The sequence below is a fragment of the Nesoenas mayeri genome, assembly GCF_963082525.1.
Source record: "Nesoenas mayeri genome assembly, chromosome: 3".
NCBI lineage: Eukaryota > Metazoa > Chordata > Aves > Columbiformes > Columbidae > Nesoenas > Nesoenas mayeri.
In genome coordinates this window covers 111645144-111666882 of record NC_137544.1, presented here as the reverse complement: position 1 = coordinate 111666882, position 21739 = coordinate 111645144, and the positions used below count along the sequence as shown (strand labels likewise).

Here is a 21739-nt window from a genome sequence, read left to right as displayed (position 1 = left end):
AACCTCACTTGGTCTTAACCAAGTGAGTACTTGTCTCCTGGGACAAAAGGCTTTGAAGCTACAATCAAATTAGTGCTGAGCTACAGTATCAACACTGCTTTTGAATTGTAGTGCTGGAGTACAAACCTGACTTTAGGCTTTTGTGTGTGATGTTGACATAAAGCAATTTTGCCTGGGAAAGACAAATGAAGTGCTGGTCATCAATAAAGCTTCTTAAAACTAGTTTCCCTCAGTTTCTTAAAATGGGCTTTCGGGGTGTTGGGGTTTTTCATGTTTTATTATCAAATTCTACTAGTTACCTAACTAAAACATGTAAATAAAACTGCAACAGACTACTCTTAGCCATTATTGTGATTAAACATTTTAATATTTCTATTGACAAACATTGTAAGCATAACCAGAGTGAACAGTATATTCTTGAGTCTGTCCAGTGATTGACCTGAGTCACTGAACAGTAGGTGCAAGAACTATTGGCATTCTAATTTCATTTTGAGTTAAGCCACAGGATGATGAAGTGGTCACGGACTACGACTTGCGCCAATAGTGCCAAATTCTAATAAAAAATGAGATTGTGCGTTAGTAGCCAAGGCTGAGACAAATAATTATCCTGTATCATAAACAGAAAGCAGCTAGTATTGAACAGAACAAATTTGGTCAACCAACTAGTTTTACTTCTTTAACAATCTTTTTGCTAATAACTAAATAGGCACAACAGTACCAGTAAGCATATGTACTTTAAAATGCACAATTGCCACAAATGGTTGCCTTGAACATAGCAACGGTGTTTGATAGCAGACTTAGAGACGACTTTTAGATTCTTCCACTCTTAAATTATTTTGTATTTCTCCATCATCTAGTCATGCACTGGAGAGGAATTCCACAGCAGTCTCCTTCTCTTCAGTTAACTCTTTTGCAGTCAGCTCCATCTTCTCACGAGAAAAATCATTAATAGGAAGACCTTCAACAAACTTCCACATCTTGTCCTGTTTGAAAACAGACAAAAACCCCCTTCATATGAGAACAGGCTTCATTCAGCCTGTTGGAAACTCTGCAACGTAAGAAACCTAGTTTACAGCCTTAAAAAACACATCAGGTGGAAGTTAATTTTGTTTTCAGATAAAGAATACAACCACCACCAGCTAGTCATGTCAGATTCTACTCTAGTATTAGTACAACTACCACAAAATGGTGAAAAATGGTCCCATATGTGAAAGACTGCTAAAACCCCCACGTCCCAGAAGCTGCATACTAAAGCACTGCTGCTAACAAGCTTATCTGACAGTTCAACTAGGTCCTTGCAGGATATACTTAGACTTAAATACAATCTAGTTACCTTGATCACAACAGGGAATGAATATAGCAAGTCTTCAGGAACACCATAAGAATTGCCATCAGAAATGACTCCCATGGAAACAAATTCCCCCTGAAAACAGAAGAGGAATGGATAAATACATTTCCCACTGCTAGAAGCAAGCATCTCCTGTGACACACTTTATTTCACAAAAAGACAGATTCTTCCCTTTCTCACATATGTGCTTGAGGTCAAAGACACTGGCATGTAATCAAAGCATTGGACAAACAAGCACTTACTCAACAGTAACATCTTACCGCTGGAGTGCCAAACCAGATGTCCCTCACATGATCACAGATAGCTTTGGCAGCTGACATCGCACTGGATAGCTTCCTAGCCTTAATAACGGCTGCTCCACGTTGCTGAACAGTCTGCAATTAAGAAAAAAAAACTGCTAAATTGTAAAGTAGCAAAATCATGGCTTAGTTTAAACGCTGTTAGTAAATGCCATGGGGAAAGACCACCTTTCGTCAGTCAAGATATAGTTCTATTACTAAATGAACATAACACACAATCCAGAAACTCAATCTAGAAGAGTCTTGCGAAGATAAGCACATAATGAAATATTTCAGAGGCTGTCTCGATTCTTAGTATGTGTTTTACAGCTAGCAACCCACTGACTTCTCTCGTTCCAACCAGATGTTTCAAGCTTTTACCACCAAGAGACTTCATGTATGTCAACAGTTAACAGATGTCTCAGAGTAACACTGGGAATTTTTTTGTGCTGAATACCAACATTAACTACTTGCTGGTCTCAGTCCTACTATATTTAATGAATAAAATTAATTTAATTCCTGAAGACAGCTGATTCTACCTCCCTATACTCAAATTTATATTTAGAAATTTTGTACTGAAAAATTGTGTTTCTTAGAATTAGAATAGCTTCTTAAACCTTATATATATATACGTTATTTTTTTTTAATATGTTTTGGTAAGACTTTATGTCAACCAGACCCCAGTCTATAAAGCAGGAATTATGTAATTCCCTTATCTTTGGCAAAGTATTGTAGCATAGACCAGCATGACAATGTACCTAAGAAGGCCAAACCGGTAACGTGCCTTGTCCACATAAGATACGGCACAATCAAGGCCAAGGACAGGTTTCTGCTTACACTCTGGCTCATGAACTTTGGTTGCCAGCATACAAATATTTATTCTGTAGGAACAAGAATGAACTGGAATAAGCTATATCCAAAAATGAGACAGGACAGAGCATGGTCATTTGACAAAACACATCCTCAGTCCCCAAATAAAGGTGCCTTGGCTAAGATAAGAGTATCTGGCTGTCTGCACAACAGTAACATTGCAATACCAAGCAAAGTACAGCTACTTGGAGTCATGTTCATCAAGGGCTTCAGTAATCCTGTCTCACTTGACATTGCCTTTAGGGAGCCTGTGCTCTTGATCAATTAATACTATTATTCTGCTTTACTAGCCTACATTATTATTTATTACTACCCTACATTAAAACATTTGCAGGTGTTTTCTAATTTTTTCAAAATAATTTTCAGAATGCTGCTGACGAGGACATAAGATTTAGATTTGGAAAGCACGTGTATGCATGCATGCATGTGCAGGTGGAGGCCTGCTGGGCTTTTCTGGTGCATGGGGAGCAGCAAACAGATCATCCTGCTTCACCTGCAAAGTGAATAGTGAAGAGTCAACAATGCTGGTGTGTCAGATGAGTTGCACCTGAGCTACGATCAAAATTATTTTTGTTGAATCATTTTAGCATTCCAATGGATTTTCTAGTGGTATTTACATAAGTTTCATAGCACATTGAATTTTTCAAGAGCAAGTAACTGCTAGAGACAAGCTATCTCAAGATGACTTGTTCTAGTGAGATACGACGAGCTGCTTCACTAAGTCACTTACATAGTTTACAATGTCATATGAGGTTAGGAGAAAGCAGACGCACAAGTGATGATTTAAAACAAACAAGATCTTACCAGGATAAAGTCTCCCTTCAGCCAGCTGTCATCTTTTATAGCTTCATAAATTCCAACTTCCTTTCCTTTAATGTTTACTTTTGCATGGTTAACATCTGGATATTGAGTGGAGGAGTGGTTGCCCCAGATGATGACATTCTTCACATCATTAGCAGTCACACCAAGTTTCAAAGCAATCTAATCAGAAAATAAAGATGTCCATTGTATCAATTTCAGCTTCTCAGTTCACAGGCTTCTTGGAAAGCACTGCTCTGTTTGTATTTAGCAGAGACAGCAGAAAGCATTCTACTTTCAGTGGGCCCTTTTTACCTGAGATTTAGCTCTGTTGTGATCCAAACGAGTTAAGCAGCTGAAGTTTTCCTTTGGTATTGATGGGGCTGACTTTGATGCAATCAGGCAGTTAGTATTTGCTGGATTCCCAACTACCACAACCTAAAGCAAGAAAGGGGAAGGGAAATGTAAAAAGATAAAGCAGCTACTTCTGCAAAACAGCTCCCTCTAGTGAAATACATGACTTTGCCTTCAAAGAAACTATTGAAAAGTTAAGTTTTCTAAATCTCTTGGTTGTCTTCAACAAGATTTTTTTAATATGTGCATTGTTCATATTCACCGAGTCTTTTATAACTGTATAGAAAAATACATTCTAGCTAGGTATTTTCCTTACAATTCGACATTCAAATGTGAAAGAGAACAAGACTTCTAGGAAGATCTGCACATTGACTCACAGCCTGGCTTCAAATGCCATGCTAACTAGATACAGAGCAAGCAAGACACACTAGTCACCCCAGTCACTTCACCATCACCTTTTAAACGGTCCCTAGACTGGCTGCCACAGCTTGATAGTTAAGAAAGCCAGAATAGTTACTTACCTCATTGTTGATAGGAAATTAGGAATAAAATATTGCCTGAACTTACATCAATTTATTACTATGGAAAACAGATTTTTATTCATCCTTCATCTATTCATGTCCCTCAAATGATTAATATCAAGCTCCATATACTTTCAATCACACAAACTAATCTGCTTTGTATTTCCCCTTTTAAAAGTGAGTGCAGTAAATTTTCCATTACTCTGCAATAGTTACATTGATAGCTTTTATTCCAACTGTACAAAGAAGCAAACAAGTCTTTAGAAGCAGTAGGAAGTTCATGAGCAGAGGAAGCAGACATTAAAAAGTCAGTTACAAGGCACAGTTGGAGTCTGGGTTTGAGATTAAGAGCAGTAGGAGAGAAGCCACATGATCCCATTAACTGTGCTGAAGGAATCTGAGAGAGAACAATTAAAAGCTTCCATGCTCCAAAGACCAAGATGCAAACAACCCAGATAAAGCTGATTTTTTTGTGCAACTGTAATTCCATATCGATACTGAAGTTAAGGGCCATTATGTTAAAGCCACAGATGGATATAGAGTAGGCAGCTGCACACAGATAATTTAGTTCTCCCAGAAAAGAGAAATAATGAGCAGAACACTGCTTTATTTTTAATGTAGGGTTTTGGTGGGTTGTTTTGGTTTGTTTTTTAGGGTTTTTTTTTGGAATTGCTGATAATCAGTTCAAAGTGTGTGTGGACTACAGCAATACAATATAAAACCTTTTTCACTGAATAAATTAAAGACTAAATCATCTACCTATGTAACATACTGTATCGCATTTAATCTTGACCATAGTGTATTTTCCAGGGCTTAAGGAAAGGAATGTCTGCACTGAATAGGCTCCTGCTTACGCAATATCATTCTACAATGTATTTAGATCTCTACATAACTTGGAAAATTAATTTTTAAGATTCAGATCCTATATTCACCTTGACAGTCTTTTTGGCATACTTGTCCAAGGCTGCACCCTGAGACTTGAAAATTTTGACATTTGCTTTGAGTAAGTCCTTCCTCTCCATGCCCTCCCTCCTTGGCATGGAGCCAACCAGAATTGCTATGTCAAGGTCTTTGAAGGCAACTTCCTCCTTGTCTGTTGGAATGACCTCTAAAAAAAAAGGAAAGGGAGGGAGGAGAAAAAATCTCAGATAAATACTCATGGCAAAGCGTCAGCAGGAATATTCTCTGGTTCATAAATAGTATATAATCTGATCTGACAACACTACCATCTTTCCATTAAAAAAAAAAATATAAGTACAGTCATTTGGCCCTAACTCCACAGATTAAATACTTGCTAGTAAACAGTTTATATATACGAATATTTATCTAAAGCTTTAGATATAAATTCTGAGAACACAGATGAAATCTATGGAAAAAGATCTATTTCATGTGTCTCTATCTAAATATATATACATATGTGCATATGCTATTCTTCACTTTTACAAAAGTTTTCCTCTCCCTTTAGCAATTCAAACCAAATAAGGTTTGATTTGTAGAAAACCAGGTAGCTACATGCCTTTTTTTTAAGTACTGTAATAATTACAGCAGCATGTACTTGCTTCTTTCTGCTTGTTTATCAGAACTTGTTTGCACAACTTGATGAGTGATTTTTGAGCATATGTCTTTATGCAGATGATATTTCTAAAGACTGATTTTTTTTTACTTAGTAAAGGCATCTTGACGTATCTAAAGATTCAATGTTGTTTTACTACTACGCCAGAAATACAATGCATGAATGCACAAGTATCTGACAATCTGTTGCACATGCTGACAACCCAGATTAGATGATACATATCAATACCAAGGTATCTGTGTAGTCAATTCTTTACACAAAACTCATTTGATGACATTCTTCCTAGCTTACAGCCTAAGTTAAATTAAATTATCTTCCACAACATTTAAAACCAATAAAGAGTCATGTAATATTTTATTCTGTTTTACTTCCTGTCAGCTACAGGAACTCCTAGACGCAATAGTTGTACTAGAACATCTTGTGGGTATAAGCAAAAATTATTTTGACCACCTCTCAGCAGTGGTAGAGCACAGTCCTGCAACTCCATCACGACACCTTCCAATACAGTCATCATGGGGGTGATATCCAGCAGTACAAGAATGAGAGGCTGTAAAGAAATAAATGGTTTTGTGTAAGTTGGGTGTAATCTGTTTTGAAAATGAATCTTTTTATCTGCTAGAAACTGCTATCTTGTGCAAGACTTAAAATCCATTTACAGAAAAACTTCAGCATGACCAACAACTGAAAACTTGTAAAACATAGCAGGACTCCATTTTCCCCACTTGAAGAAATTACATGCATATTGGCAAACCATTCAAAGTGTATACAAGAAAACAAGTCTCCGGGACAGCAGTTCTGACATTAGCTTATTCATGACTGTGCAACAGAAACAAGTGATAATTCAGTATAAGAGTTACCTGGTCTTTGCCAAAGACATCTCCCTTGGCAATGCTGTAGAGCAGCGAGTAAGCAATCTGCCCAGCAGCTCCAGTCACCAGGACTCTGACAGGTTCACCCTGCAAGAAAGTCACAGAGACTTACCCACAGCTACACACTGCAGGCTCACACTATCTGAGAATGGTAATAATTAACATCTACTACAGAAATAAGGTTATAATTATTTAACCTGGATCAAAGTATGCACTTAAATGTAGATCAGGGCCTGCTCCTGGGATCATACTTCTGCTAAAAGTACCAGCAATTTCTCTAATGATTTAGAGAAACAGACCACATTTGCAAAAATATCCCTAATAATTGCCCCAGGAAAAGCTTCCAAAATGCCAGGAATGACAATCTGAAAAATTTTGTATTCCTTTTAACAACACTGCCTGTTTAGTGTAATGTGTTTCAACATGCACCCATTCATTAGATTACCCATTCAGACTTCATACTTATTACACAAGTTTTAGGAGCTGCCACACTTTCATCAGTTCTCAGATTCTTCCCATTTTGAGAGCTGTTTCCATTAAGAATTTTTAATGCTTACTTGCAACCAAGAACTTACTGAATGCCAGAAAGCAAGGAAACTAGTGGACTTAAAAGTACTGGCTCACTAAACGGTTATGCAGCAATTTAATAAATCTACAAGACAAAAGCTAAATTATGGACAAATACAGACACTAATATCCATAATAGAACTGCCCATTGTCAAACTGACCCAAAACTCCAAAAGACTGGGAGAAGACCGCCACCATACTGCAAATAAGGGGGGGAAAAAAATGGGTTACCCTATAGCAAAAGCCCATTTTGTTAAGCAAAACCAGTACTTGGAGAACTCCAGATGTTATTTAATATTGACAATAGAAGGCAGAGAGAGTTGAGGTTGTTCAGCCTGGAGAAGGCTCCAGGAAGACCTTATTGTGGCCTTTCAGTACTCAAAAAGTGGCCTGTAAGAAAGATGGGGACAGACTTTTTAGCAGAGCCTGCTGCAATAGGACAAGGGGTGATGGTTTTGAACTAAAATAGGATAGTCAGACTAGATATAAGGAAGAAATTTTTTACAATGAGGGTGGTGAAACACTGGTCCAGGTTGCCCAGAGATGTGGCAGATGCCCCATCCCTGGCAACATTCAAGGCCAGGCTGGACGGAGCTCAAGCAACCTGATCTAGGTGAAGATGCACTTGCTCATGGCAGGGTGGTTGGACTAGATGAGCTTTGAAGGTCCCTTGCAACCCAAACCATTCTATGGTTCTACAGAAAGGGATAACATACCAAAGGCTGTTCACAAACCAATACTTTGTAAGGCTGTTTTTTGTATCTCAATTTTTCCCTAGGGGCAACTGAACTGGGGCAGATTGTGCTAGGACAGGAACCAGCCTGCTGGAATGTCATACACACTATTCCAAATAATTAGAAGATGATCATCTGAGTTATGGACAAAATATCCTCCACATTCAGTTACGTCTGAAGTGATTTAATTGCATAGTGGTATGAATGCATACTGCAGTATGCATACTGCATACAGTATGAAAAGCGTAGCTTGCAGAGCAAAGGTAGGCAATTCACTTAGTGCTGGTGAGGTTGCAGCTGGAATACTGAGTCCAGTTTTGGGACTCTGAGTTCACATCCTGTAAGACAAGGCTGAGGGAGCTGGGCATAGTCTAGAAAGATAGAGATAAGGGGTGATCTAACAGGAGCCTACTACAACTTCAAGAAACGTTAGAAAAATAATGCTGCCAAACACCTCTCAGTAGCAGCAGATGGCAGAACAGTGGGCAACAGCCACAAATTAAGAGAAAAATTCTTGATTAGAGTGGTACTGCTGCACTGGAACAGGATATCCCAAGAATCTGTGCAACCTTCATCTTCAGTGGTTTTCAAGACCCAGACAAAAAAAAAAACAAACAACTTGTATGACATGATTAGCAGTGGCAAACACCTTGCTTTTAGGTTGGACTGGGCAACCTTCAGACTTAGAGCAAGAAAGAGGTCAGACTGCATGACCTCTAGAGATCCTTCCCAACCAACACTCCTGTCACTGACATTTATAGGAAAACCATTTGGGGATCTGAGTGTATTCTTTACGCAGAAGTGGCCAGCCAAGCACAGCTTCATCAAACTAGCATTAGATAGCTATAAAAATTAGGCCACTTATCCCATTTTAACACATGCTACATAACACAAGCATAAGTGATGAAGTTAAATTACTGAATTCACAGATTTAGACCTCAACATGATTTTGCCTTTGTAATGGGAATGATTATTTAAATTTTTGGTTAAATGGCTACCAGTTATGGAGTTGAACTGCTTTATGTTCTTTTGAACCTATCCTGTTGAGAGTCTCATCCTCTCACACCTCGTCAGAACTCAGCAAGGAGGGGGAAGGAGAGCAGACAATTGATTCTCAGTTTTAAATCTCAAAAGTAGTTTTGGTACACTATTCTTTGGAAGGAACATTATAGCCTACAAATGTACCACAATGTTTGAAAGATGATCGACAGCACAGACTATGATATGTATGAGATTTTAAAGCCAGCTTTTCAGCACATTTTTAAGGAGAATCTACATTTTATTTATATAACTGGAACAATGAAAGCTCTTTTAAAGCAGCTAATCATATTAGCTTGGAAAATAAGTACTGTAAAGTTATTGTGCTGCAAAGCCTTAACCTGGTAAAATCCCATATCAGCAGTATGTAAAAAGTAATCCTGGAACTCGCACAGAACAGAACACACTTTCTTTGAATTATATGGTATGTAAAATCAATTGTGAAGTCATCTCTGAATTTCTAGTGAATGGAATGAAGATTTTAAGAAGTCGGGCTCTTTCTCCATTGCAACCTGTGAGCCAATCTGAAGTAGAGTCACAAAAGGGGAAAGTCAACAAGAATTTTTTCAGTGTGTGCATTCTGTAAGCTAATCAGATTTAAAAATATAAAATGTCAACCTATGTGCTAGCATTATGGTGAGTATTCAGCATAACAACAGGAAAGGGAAGGAATGGAAGATAAAAAGCAAAGAGGTAGGTCTGTTTTCTTTTTTTCTTTTTCTTTTTACTGAGACAGACTTAACATTTAGTGTTGTTACAAAAATAAAAGTCCTTCAGTCATGACTCAGCTGCACCTTCTTAAAAAAATTATGTTTGTTTACTACCATCCTTCCTGTTCTTCCCCCATTTTGGGCTGGAGCAGGGAGGAAAAAACATAAGCTAAAATAAAGTGAGGAATACTGCCTACTTTTTTTTTTTGGTGGTGTTTTTTTTTTGTTTTGGTGGTGTGGTGGTGTTTTGGTTTGGTTTTTTCCCTCCAAACCTTCAGTACACTGGATTGGCATACAAGTTTTCCCCAAATCCCCTTGTTGCTGCACCAACTGTGAGCAATTTCATTATTTCCCTTGATTCCAGGAGCTAGATTATCAAGCTAAAAATGTTGTACTTTTAACAAAACATAGTTAACTCTCCCTGGAAAAACTTACATCACATATAAAAATTGGTAACACTGAGCATTTGAGGTTGGATGTTTAGAGAAATGAGAAGCTCCCCAATGGAAGTTGTAGGCTGCACAAATTAATGTTCAGGCACTTTAATCTGTGACTTGGCTCCTGTGCTGGGCTTCGATAAGAATAGTTTCATGTTGTGGTAACTACAGAGGTGACCTTCACTCACTCTCAGGTATATAAGAACTAGAGGCAAATTAAACAACAGCTAACTGAGCTTTAGTTTCAAAACCTTCCCCAATTCACATACAGCCAATGTATAGTTTAAAAGTTTCAAGAAACTGAAAGGCTAGTAAAGGTAATAAAATAGAAGGAAAAAAAAAAAGTGAACATTACATCCCCAGATACCTTTCTCTCTCTAATTCAGCGAACACACAGGATTTATCCTCCTCCTAAATTATCACAGATAAAAATAAAGCTTCCAATATCAAGAGAGGAACCTGTGGGCTGCCCTCCCCCCACACATACTTTGGCTTAAGAATATGGTGCCTAAATTACCTCTGTCATAGTGCTGATGATAAAATATCAGTGCCATACATGAAAACAGCACTACATTGCAAAACTGATTCAGGAGGTTACAAAGGTAAGTAAAAGTGTAATATGAAAATTGTAATATGAATCTATGTCCTGTCTAGAGAAGTGGTGGACCTTGCATTACTAATTACAGTTATGAAAAACCTCTATAAAGATTATTACTGATAAACTCAATTATCTGTAAAATATCAACAACCTAAGGTCATTCCTGTATATTAAAGCCAACTAAGCCATACCACCTTGCTTGACAACAATGCTTTAAGCATTAAAGTAAACTATTATCTCCTCAAAAGCCTAAGGCCTGCCTAACAAACTTTCTCTTCGCTCTTCCCTGTTTAAAGCAGAGTTTCAGTGGCAATAAATGTATTTGGAAGAGTGGTAGAAAGTATCAGCAAGGCAGTTACGCACTTTTGCCACCCCAGCAGCACTGTGGTTCATAGACTGAGTTCCAAAGGAATTATTTCTATAAGAAATGACCTTGAGACAGGTGCCCTTAAAAGCTTATTCCATTTTTTTAGAAGTTTAAAGCCTTTTCCCAATGCCAAATGCATAACTGGAATAGTTAAAGTACAGTAAAAAACAGTGACATCTTAAAAAGTCTGTGCAAAGTAAGTTTCAAAGAGCAGTTCTTCTGGAGACCAGCAAATTCATGGTAGCCAACGTTTTGAAAGCACAAGTGCAAACCAAAACCTGCAGTCTTATGATCACTCCTGAGAATACATATTTTGAATAGAAAGAGTATAGAAGTAGAATAGATAATGTCTACAGATTCTGGTATTTTTTAGGGTATAGCTGAAATAATAAGCCAGGTTTCAGAACATGCAAGCATCTTTTCTATAGAAAAGTACTAAAAATTAGGGTTCAGATAACAGGGTATAAATTCTAGAAAAACATGGAGATGTCTTCATGATTATAAAGGAAAGCAACGTCTCTGTGCAAATGTGTGTGTGTGTGCATATATATATATATATATATATATATATGCCACAGATTACCAAAGTGCTCCAGTAACCTCAGAGCAGAACTAGAAGGACTCCTTAACAGTTTGGAGAACCTACAGAAATAGCTGAAATTCTGACAGCAAGCAGAGATGAAACAAGGGAGGAAAACGTTTTACAGTCATTTCCCCTTGAGCTAACTCAAAATTGCGCATAAAACCTTTAATATCTCATGAAATTAAGGAGCAGGCATCCCCATCTTCTCGAAGGCAACGTCGCCAACCCCGGGGCTCACAGAGAGGCTGGCTTTAGGAAAAGCCGCGATTAAAGCCCGAAGGGCCAGCTCCAGGCCAAGGAGGTTCGCTCCGCCTCGGCGGGGTGACCCCAACAATACCACAGCCTGACCTCCCCTGCTCGTCCTCTACGCCGAGAGCAGGCCAGCACGCCGGGGGCCGACATCGACCTCCAAGTCCCCGGGCTGGAAGAAGGTCACCCCGCCGCGGAGCTGACGGGAGCCCCGGGCCGCCGCCTCCGGGCCCGTTTCTTCGCGGGTGCCAAGAGCACCTTCAAGTCATCCCCCAGGGCCTTGCGGCAGCGCAGCCCGACATCAGAGCCCGCCTGGTGAGGAGGAGGAGAGGGAGAGCCGGCGCCATTTCGCAGCCACCTCCACCTGACAGCAGTCCCGTCCCGATCGCCCCGCCGACGCGGCGCGGCCCGCCGTCACCCTGCCCCAACCGCCGCCTAAAGGACGGGCCACTGGCTCGGGGAGCGGTACCGACCATGGCTGAGAGGAGCAGCGGGTCCGTCAGCCTCGAGGTCACCTCTACAGCGCGACTGGAGCGGCGGCAGCGCGGCTCTGAGGTACCGCGGAGGGGCGGGGCGAGCCCGCCGCGCGCGGCCGCCTGGGGGCTGTAGTCGCAGCTCCCGCTGCCCCGCGCAGCTCAGAGCTCGCCGAGAACTACAACTCCCAGCGTGCCTCGGGGCGCGCGCGCCTCGCCCCCGGACGCTATTGGCGGCGTGGCAGGCGTGACCCGCCTCCCCCTTGCCCCATTCATTGAAGCGCAACGCGGGTCCCGAGATCAGCTCTGCTGAGAGCCGCTAGGGGGCAACAGGCAGCTCCCTTCCTTGCGCCTGCGCTCTCGGACGGTGAGCGCCAGGGACTTGCGGCAGCGCGGGTGTTTCGGTGTGCGCATGCGCCAGGCAAGGCGCCGACATTGGCGCCTTATGTTCACGCGCGGGCACAGCGTTTAAGCGCCGCGAGCGTGCGCGGACGCTGCGCGTGCGCAGGTGCGGTGCTTCTGCGGTTGCTAGGTGACGGGGAGCGGCGCGCGCCGTCCTCCCCCGGCTCATGTCCCCGGAGCGCTCGGTGGGTTCGGCGGCGCGGCCTGGCCTGGCCTGGCCTGGCCGGGCCGGGCCGGGCCGGGCCGGGCCGGGCCCTTCTCTGGGGTGGGCAGCTCGGGGGGGCCAGGGCCACTTCCGGGCGCTACCTGTAGCTCCCCGCCCCACCGGCGGTGTGCGGCCCTTGGGCAGCGCCAGTCGCCTCAGTGAAGCTGGCAGAGAGGAGCCGCTCAGGCCGAGCTCTGGGCGCGGTGAGGGCGGGCAGAGCCTTCCCTTTGCCTTCCTCCCTCAAGCGCGGCCTCTGCCCGGGCAGTTGTCTGCAGGCCCTCGGGAGCCCCGGGCTGCCGCCCTCGGGCACTGCCTTTGGCTCCTGTGCCCGTTCCGTGTTCCTTCCCTCGCTTCCCCTCCTCCCTGCCGCTTGTGACACGTTTCTTTCATCCCTTCCGGAGAAGGTGCATAGCTATGCTTAAAATTTACTAAATCCTGTCAGCTTGCGCTTGGCCGTTTCCTTTTATGTACTTGCAGCAGGGAGAACTGGGGGGCTTACCTGTGTTATGCTGCTGTTAAAACAGTGTGACTAAATTAGTGTACAAAAAGAAAACGATTAATTTAGTTACATTTTAGATTGTTGACTGAAGTAAACTCTTTTGATCTGTGCCTAAAGTGAAGCTGATACTGGCATAAATATTTCAGCAAGACTCCACAGATTCTTAAACTGTATTGCTATGCTGTAAAAGAGAATCGGATGGCACAGCTGATTTATTTTTTTCCTCAAATACTGGCAGGGTTCCTTCTTGAGCAAATTCTGTAATTTACTATAGTCTATTGAAGTTGCACTTGTCTGAATATTTTTCTATAGGATTATTTTTAAATCTTATTTTAGTCCTTATAGTCGATTGTATTTATTTTTTTGAAAAAGAGTCTAAACAGCATGTACACTTAATGCAATTTCTCCTTCAGTAATCAGGCAGAAATAAGTTACTCCTTTAGGGCAGTGGGTGTAAAACATAAATATTTACATTCGTTATGCAAAGTGTTCTAATTTTAGCGAGTCTTGTTGCTAATTGTGCTCATGCCACAACTCAAAACTTCTGAGGCTTGAACGAGTCTTTAGCTGAATCTCTGACACCTTCTGCAGCACCGAAAACTGCAGTGTCAGAGGTGAAAAGGTACGGTCGTACTTAGTTTATTTTAAATGTCAAACTTTACTGATTTATGTTACTTAATAACCATCGCTTTTTAATATGAATGAAGATTGTACCTAAACTCCCTTCTGGGAATGAATTTGAAAACCAAATAGCTGCAAGCAAAGCTGAGGTCTGGCTTACTGTGAAATGTAGAGAAGCTTGGTAAGTAGAAGGGAGCTTGTTTTCCAGTCAGGTTATTCCAGAGTGTCCTAAGATGGTTTTTATAACCTTTTTCTCATCCAGTTGTTGTACGGACTTAATTAACACTATTTTAAGGTTATTTAAGATGTAAATGTACACAAAACCTGATGTGGACCTACATATATTAATTTCCACTAGGCATAATCAGTTCAATTTAAATTGATTCCTTATCAATTTTAAGCTGAGGCAATGTTAGCATGCTGTAAACTGATTTGTGTGTTTCGAGATAGCGGATTGTATTGGTTTAGTGGATTTCAGTTAAGATAATCAAACTTTCTTCTGTAGGTAAAGCTCTGTATTAATTCTCACTCATTTTTTGCCCAAACTTGCACTCTTTGTATTATTTGTTGTTGAAGATAACAAGGTCTTGTTTTGAAAGTAATTTGTAGTTAATATGGTGCAAAGCCATGTGCAATGCTTTTGTTTGTCAAAGACATATATATCCGTTTATTTTAAATCTGTTCCAGTATAATTAGGCTGCGATAGAGCTAAATTAGTTTAAGACTGTCTACACTCTCTTTTGTGCTGCTTTAACTAAATATACCTTAAAGTTTCATCTTTTATGATTGTGGTGTAATTTTTAAACTTAACAAAGCTTAACAATTCTACTGTTTCTTTCTTACTTGGCTTCATTTTTTTTTTTCTACTTGTTAAGCTTTACTATCATCCAAGCAAAATGTAAATGTACGAAAATAAATTAGAGATGTTTTTGTCTCCCCATCTGGTTGTTACAGCTCCTTTTCCTGATGTTTGTTAGTTTTTAGAATATATCCTTTGCACTTGGATAGAAACTTTTGTGGTGGTGTAGGAAGTGTTGGTTCTTACTAGTGTTTCTCATGCTGTTAAATCATGCAACTGTCCTCAGAGTGTTGTCACTGTAGGAATCTAGAAATAGACAGTGTTTTAGTTTCTGCAACCCAATCGTCCAAATCTGTGCTTTTTATCTTCAAGAAGTGTGGTGTATTTGACTTATTTTTGCTTATTTATTAGTCTTACCACCTCTTCAAAGTTTTAGATATTTTCATTCTAAATTTAATGCTGCTTTTCCTGTCAGCTTTGTCATAGTCTTCAAATTTTCTCTGGTTGATTATTGTCTTGTAATTTTCTTGCCAAATTTGTGACTTCTGTTGCCAATATTTTGGTTTTAGAACATAAGGTGTTGGTGGAACTTTTTAACGTGGGTGAAGCATTAAGGACCATTTTACTAGTATGTGTCTTTTGTGTAGTGCTTTATGTGCAAAAGAAGTAATGCAAATGTAGTGTGCATGTGGATTGGGCTCTTGGCTAATTCTTGAAATACATTTTACAGCTTTTGCACTCAAAAGATATTGGATTACTTGGAAATTGGTGTAATTAAAGCACACACTTAATACTCAAGATGTTTTATTCTCCATTTTGTGGGGATTAAGTGTTATTTTTCAAGGCAACTAGTAATTTTGAAGACTAGTCTGCCAGAATTTTTTTTTTTAATTTTGTATTTTAAAATAAATTATTCTCTGTTAACAGCTGGCTGTGTTCTTTAACTGTATTTTGGATGGAATTTTCTTTTTCTTCATTGCCATCTGTAGAGATTGATGAAATTTTTTAGGTAAGTTTTTACATTTAATTTTCAATAATTTGTGAAGTTATATTTTTGTTATCTCCCTGTATAGTACAGTTTTTATTTTATCTCATGTATTTACTTAACAATTTTTAATACAAAACCATGTCTTCTGTGGCTAAGTCCGTGTGATATAATTAAAGGTTAAGACTATGTGAAGAAATTTAACTGTATAATGGCTGGTTTCAATCACAGAAATACTATTGGAATTGCAACAATTTTGGAAGCCTCTTCTGGGTTATGATCCAAGGGAATAATAATAAGTAATTTTTCAGAAATAAAATAAAGCATTAAAAGTACTGAAATAAGATTAAGAGGATCAAAAGCTACTTTTAAAAGTATGTGAGAAATTTGTAATAGAGTTTTTAAAAGATAAAGATATACATATAAGCAAGAACAATTAAAATCTTTAGAAAAGGAAAATAGGCACATTCTTGTTAAGAATGTATATTTTTATACATGATTTTTTAATTCCTAATGCTAATGTCCCAAAATGATTTTTTTTTTCACTGTTCCTTTCTGAATTTCAATTATGTGATAATGCACAGGCACAAAATGGCATGAAGAAACTTTTGTATCTAGAAATTCTGTTTATAGCTCTGCTTTTTTTTTCCCCAGTGGTTCAGGAAACTTTTTTTTTTTTTCTTAAAGAGAGATTTTATCTTTTATGGAACCGGTTTCATTTTATTTTATGGCATAATTTTTACTTCTTAATAGTTTAGTTGGGTTTTTATGTAATTATAGAGGTGATTAATCATTTATCAATTGATTTATACAACCTTTAGTATGATTTAATAGGTAGATAGAATGCCATAAAATATTCTGTACTGATGTGCCTACTGACTATGAGGAGACGCAAATGATGTATAGCATGCTTGTAATATGTATGAGTAATCTTTGAGTCAAATCTTAATAAAAACTGTGACCTGAGTGTTCTTTTTTTGTTTCTTATTTCAAAGTAGGTTAATAGTACAAACACCTACTGTACTTTTACCAGAGGACACTGTGACAGTGAAGGCCTCGTTGGCTGGCTGTGCGTAGGTAGATCTCAGGTGCTTGGTGTGACCCTTGTAGGGTGCTGGTGCCTGGATTGCTTTTCAGGTATTGCAGGGCTGCATCACTGGCCAGGGCTTGTGGGAGCACAGTGGCTTGATAATAGCAACCCCATTGTAGACAAAGTTGAGAGATTTGGGAGATTTATTATCATCTACCATCTGTGAACCAGTATTGGAGGATTTTCTTCTCACAGTTCTTAGAAGTACAGGAGGTAGCGAATGCCTGTCAAACAAACAAAAACATCAAACGACAAACGAAAAAAACAAAACAAAAAACCCTCCATACACACACAAAGACTTTGGTAAATTGGCTATAAATTCAGTAAAGTTCATCTGTGACTTATTACAAATAGCCTTACTGAATTATTTTTATCTTAACACAAATCTGCCTTTGTCTTGGTTGAGCAGATACTTTGTGACAACATGTGGATTTTCTACCCGCTAATGTCAGTGTGTGAAATAAGTTGATAGTAGTTTGTAACTTCTGAGGGAATTAGGTGCTTCTTCCCATGGTAGGTGAACTGAGGTGGTAGAGGGTTTTGGAAACCCTTGGGAGATGAGAAATGGAAAGAGGGGAGGAGTAAAAGCATCCTTTGCAAATAGGACAATGGCGTGAGTATGACAGATAGTGCTTTTCTATATTTGCTGTCTGTCTGTTCCGCTAAACGGGTTTCCAGGACATAGAACCTAAATGTATGTTTCTGGTGAAAACTGACAGCCTGTAATCTGGACATCATGGGTTCAATTAGTTAGCTGTTTGAACACTTGCATTGAAGTACATCTAAAGATACCTTTTTCCATGCAGACTGTATAAAAGTAATAAAGCAATTTCCTTAGGAAACGTGAGTTCCCAATTAAAATGCAATAAGAAGTATGCTACATTAGGGGTTCCCGTAAGAAGAATGTCACCTATGCATTGATCACAAGAAGTGGTACATTTCCTCAGTTCATTTGATTTTACGAGTGTTATGAAATTGTTGTGTGGATGAGATAGGTTTCCAAGGCATATGCATTGCGTTGCTTCTTTTTGAGAAATTTGAATGAAGATTGTACTGCTCTGCTTTAATGTGTTTCTGTTCAGTAAAACTAGCAGGTTAATGCATTAGTGGTAAGCATATGAATAATTGAAAATCTGCTTTTTTATGAACATCTAAAAATTATCTTGGTATTGTGCAATAGCTTCTTCATTCCGTATCCTATTGTTTTATAAAAACTAGTAGAAGTGTTGATGTGTTTTAAAACCAGTCAGAAGAAGCAGGTTGGTATTCTAAGGAAGAAATTATCTGTGTAACAGTTCAGCAAAATCAAACCATGTCATCCTAAGTTAATTCATTATAACAATTAAAAAACAAACTAAAACTAAAAAACCAAAACCAACAACAACAACAAAACGCAACCAAACAAAACAAATCCCTACCACCCACTAGTCTTAAACATTAAGCTGATGTCCCTGCAAGTTTTCTAAAATGAAGTAAGCATTTAGTCAAGTGGCAAAACAGCTTCTACTGAAAATGTTTGCTTTTGCTCATAAAAGACTTTCTTTTGAAGTTGTTCATGATAACCTGATAATCAAGGACTAACTTTTGATATGAGAGGTTACAAGCCATAATGATTACTGTGCATTTTTCTAGACTCAGTGCAGGCAGATGAATCCATCTGCTTCTTTATCCATTCTTTCCATGTCTGAATGACTGGCGGATGCTTTTCCATGCCAAACCTGTCACATGATTACAAGTGCTGTTCTTATTAAGGTTGTTCTATCAGTTATGATCACACAGGTTGTTTGACATATTTCAGCTTGACTTACAGTAACCGTTTGTATTTGTTTCTATATTTTCACAGATCGAATTTATTTTCTTCCCTCCCCCGCCAATATCAATAAAAATATCAGGAGAAGGAGAATGTCTTGTCACGTTGACTTTTTAAAGTAAATTGTGTAAAAACTTTACAGAATGAAAATACTGATAAATTTTAATCTAAATGACACTATTCATATGTGAAAAATATTTTTTTTAAAATGTGAATTTATCAATGATAAGCTTAAGAGAAAACTAAATATTTTATTTCCTATATGGAGGTTTTTCTGCTGCTTCAGAGATTCTTTTTGGTGTCTGGCTGGCTTTTGGAAACCTTGAAATTTTTATGTAGCAGCTGAGTCTATGGATGTCTTTAGTGTTGCTTATAGCACTGTCCCTCTTTAGTGTTTTTACTGATCCTTGAGGAGAGGAAGAAGCAATTGTATTTAATCATTCTGCTCATGCAAACACAAGTACTCAATTTCTGCATATGCTTGTACACTGTAAGACTGAACTGTCCATCTCTTAAGCGTAGGCTCATGAATCCAGCTGTGTGGAGTCTACTGGCCATACCCATGCTACATAATTTTGGGTTTCCTGCAGCTCCAAAACACACATAACGATGTTTTGTTGGTTTTTCAATTCAAAGTGTTGATAAGGGTTGTCTTGAAACCTGTGAGAATGGTTTGCTTACAGCCTGAGACTGAGGATCAATGTTTAAAACTTCTGATTGTGTCATGAGGCCTTGCCTGGCTGGGATGATGTTGAGGAATCACTTCATTTGAACTTGCGTAGTCATACTGTCTGAAGCAGTGTTCCAAGCTGTTTTGAGGGGAATTGGCAGGTTTCCTCTAGGACAGAACCAAGGAGTAAGTCTGTATGTGCCCAGTGTGAATGATAAGGGAACCATGGCCATGGAACAAAATCGGGAGTGTGACCAATTATATTGTGGACACAAATGATGGAAAAGAAAGTAGCTACATCTTTAGATGAAGGGGGCTTTTCCATGAAGTAATCAAGCAAAGGGAATCATGATTATAGTTAGGCTTTTTTTTGGTTTGTTTCTAGAATGATACAATTGTGCCTTTTTGTTAGGTTTAATTTCCATTCTACCCTTAACTGTACTGAGTACCATGGTAATGCATTAACACATGTATGGTGAAAGGTTGGATCTTGATTGGATAAAAGCCTTTTGAATAGTTTGAGTCATATTGGAAAGGTGTTACTCTTGACTATAGAGTAGAATATACACTTTTAATATAGGCAAAACCACATACATTTATTTCATGACAGGTAATCCCATTTATTTACAATAATGGGCCAGATACTGTTTTTCAAGTTGCCCGCTGTCTGACTTAGGAAAATATAAAGTATTGCTATGAAATGGCCTTTTCCTTTTACAGCTGTCTGACATCCAGGGTCTAGCCTCAGTGTATTAGTCAAAGGAGCTAGAAATACACTGCAGTTAAATTATGGGTTTGTATCTCCAGGTGGTGCTTGAATTCATGGTTGAAGACTGTAGAAATTAATTTTGCTAAAGCAAGAAACAACAGGACATTAAGCTACTATGCCAGCTTTAGATGTATGCTTCAGAATTTTTTTTGCTCCTCAGCATTATTCAGTAATCTTTAACTCACATTGCAGGAAATATTTGAAATTCCATTCTAACAATATCCAACAGAGAATATTAAAGAAGCATTAAATTTCAAATGCCTGAGGGAAAATGTTCTCTTGCAACACCGTGGGCATTTGGATCTCACTAGTATATGCAGTATTATAGTCTAATATTATGCTTTACTTGGTCTAAAATGAAAGCCCAATTTTAATTCTATCTCCAAAAACTTGGCATACTGCGGTGAAAAATAATTTATTTGAATGTTGTTTTTTAATACATTGCAACTGACTTTAAAGCTTCCTCATATAAGACTCCCACTATGGCTTTTTGTAATCTGACTCTTTCATTAAAACTTCAAATATATTCCCAAAGACTTATCTCAGTTCTTTCATTGCTAATTTGCAAGTTATAAGATCCTGAAGTTATCACAGAAGTTTTTATCATTCTATGTGATTTTTCTCTTAAAATTTTAGAATATCTTTGTAAATAAATAAAACACCAAAACAGAGGATTAATACACTATTAAGAGACAGGTAATATGCAAATACAAAATATGGCTTAATGATACATTTACACAATCATGGTCTGGTTAATTTGGCAAACCCATTAGTGAACTTAACTCAAAAAAAGTGCTCATTAAACCTTTGTTTTTATAACCTATATACCCTACTTGATAGCAAAGCTATTTCAAAAGTGAGTCATCAGCTTACAAGATTCTGGGGAAAGAGCAGAAGGGTATTTATAAAAGATCTGGAAAATCTTTAGCATGAATATATTTCTCACCATATGATTAAGTGTCTTAGTATTTGACAGAGCCAGGGCAAGTGGCATGTTTCTGTTGGAAAATTACGATCGACAGTCTTTCGAGAAATAGTAGGGTTTTTTCCACCTGTAGCTGACATCTTTCCTGTTTGCAGTTTTGGCTGATGTAGACAGAGTAGTGTCAAGGAAAATATCACTATAGTGGTATTTCATACCTGCTTAGAGTTTAATGAGAAGCAGGTTTTTTAACAATAGTGGGCCTGTGAAACTGGACCATTGTGACTTGCCTGACAAATCACACTGGGGAGTGAATGTAATTTAAAGACTTAAAAACTGCAGAGGTAATTTGAAAGAACAGCATACTTCAGATGGTTTAAGATGCATAATAAATGGTTTTGTATTTCATCATGTGGCTATGAGGACTATGAGTGTAGGTGTAAATGTATAGCATGTGTACTTTAACCTATTTGTACAATGTAGCCATGTGGGACATAAATTAGTGGAATTTCATTTAAGTATCATTAGTTTAACTGCAATACTAGACTCAGTTCTTACTCAGTTAATGTAACATATTTCACTATTGAAAGTTAGCGGAAC

At 38.7% G+C, this 21739-nt stretch overlaps 1 protein-coding gene across 1 annotated transcript; it reads right to left on the bottom strand.

The window, feature by feature from the left end:
• Positions 1-410: 410 nt before the first annotated feature.
• Positions 411-12405, bottom strand: MDH1 (malate dehydrogenase 1). The gene is made up of 9 exons (XM_080342743.1): positions 12368-12405; positions 6600-6698; positions 6193-6289; positions 5102-5277; positions 3610-3732; positions 3301-3477; positions 1609-1722; positions 1334-1423; positions 411-983 (listed from the first exon to the last, which is right to left on the bottom strand). The coding sequence occupies exons 1-9, from the start codon at positions 12368-12370 to the stop codon at positions 858-860; spliced, it is 1005 nt and encodes a 334-aa protein (XP_080198869.1). The 5' UTR covers positions 12371-12405; the 3' UTR covers positions 411-857.
• Positions 12406-21739: the final 9334 nt, after the last annotated feature.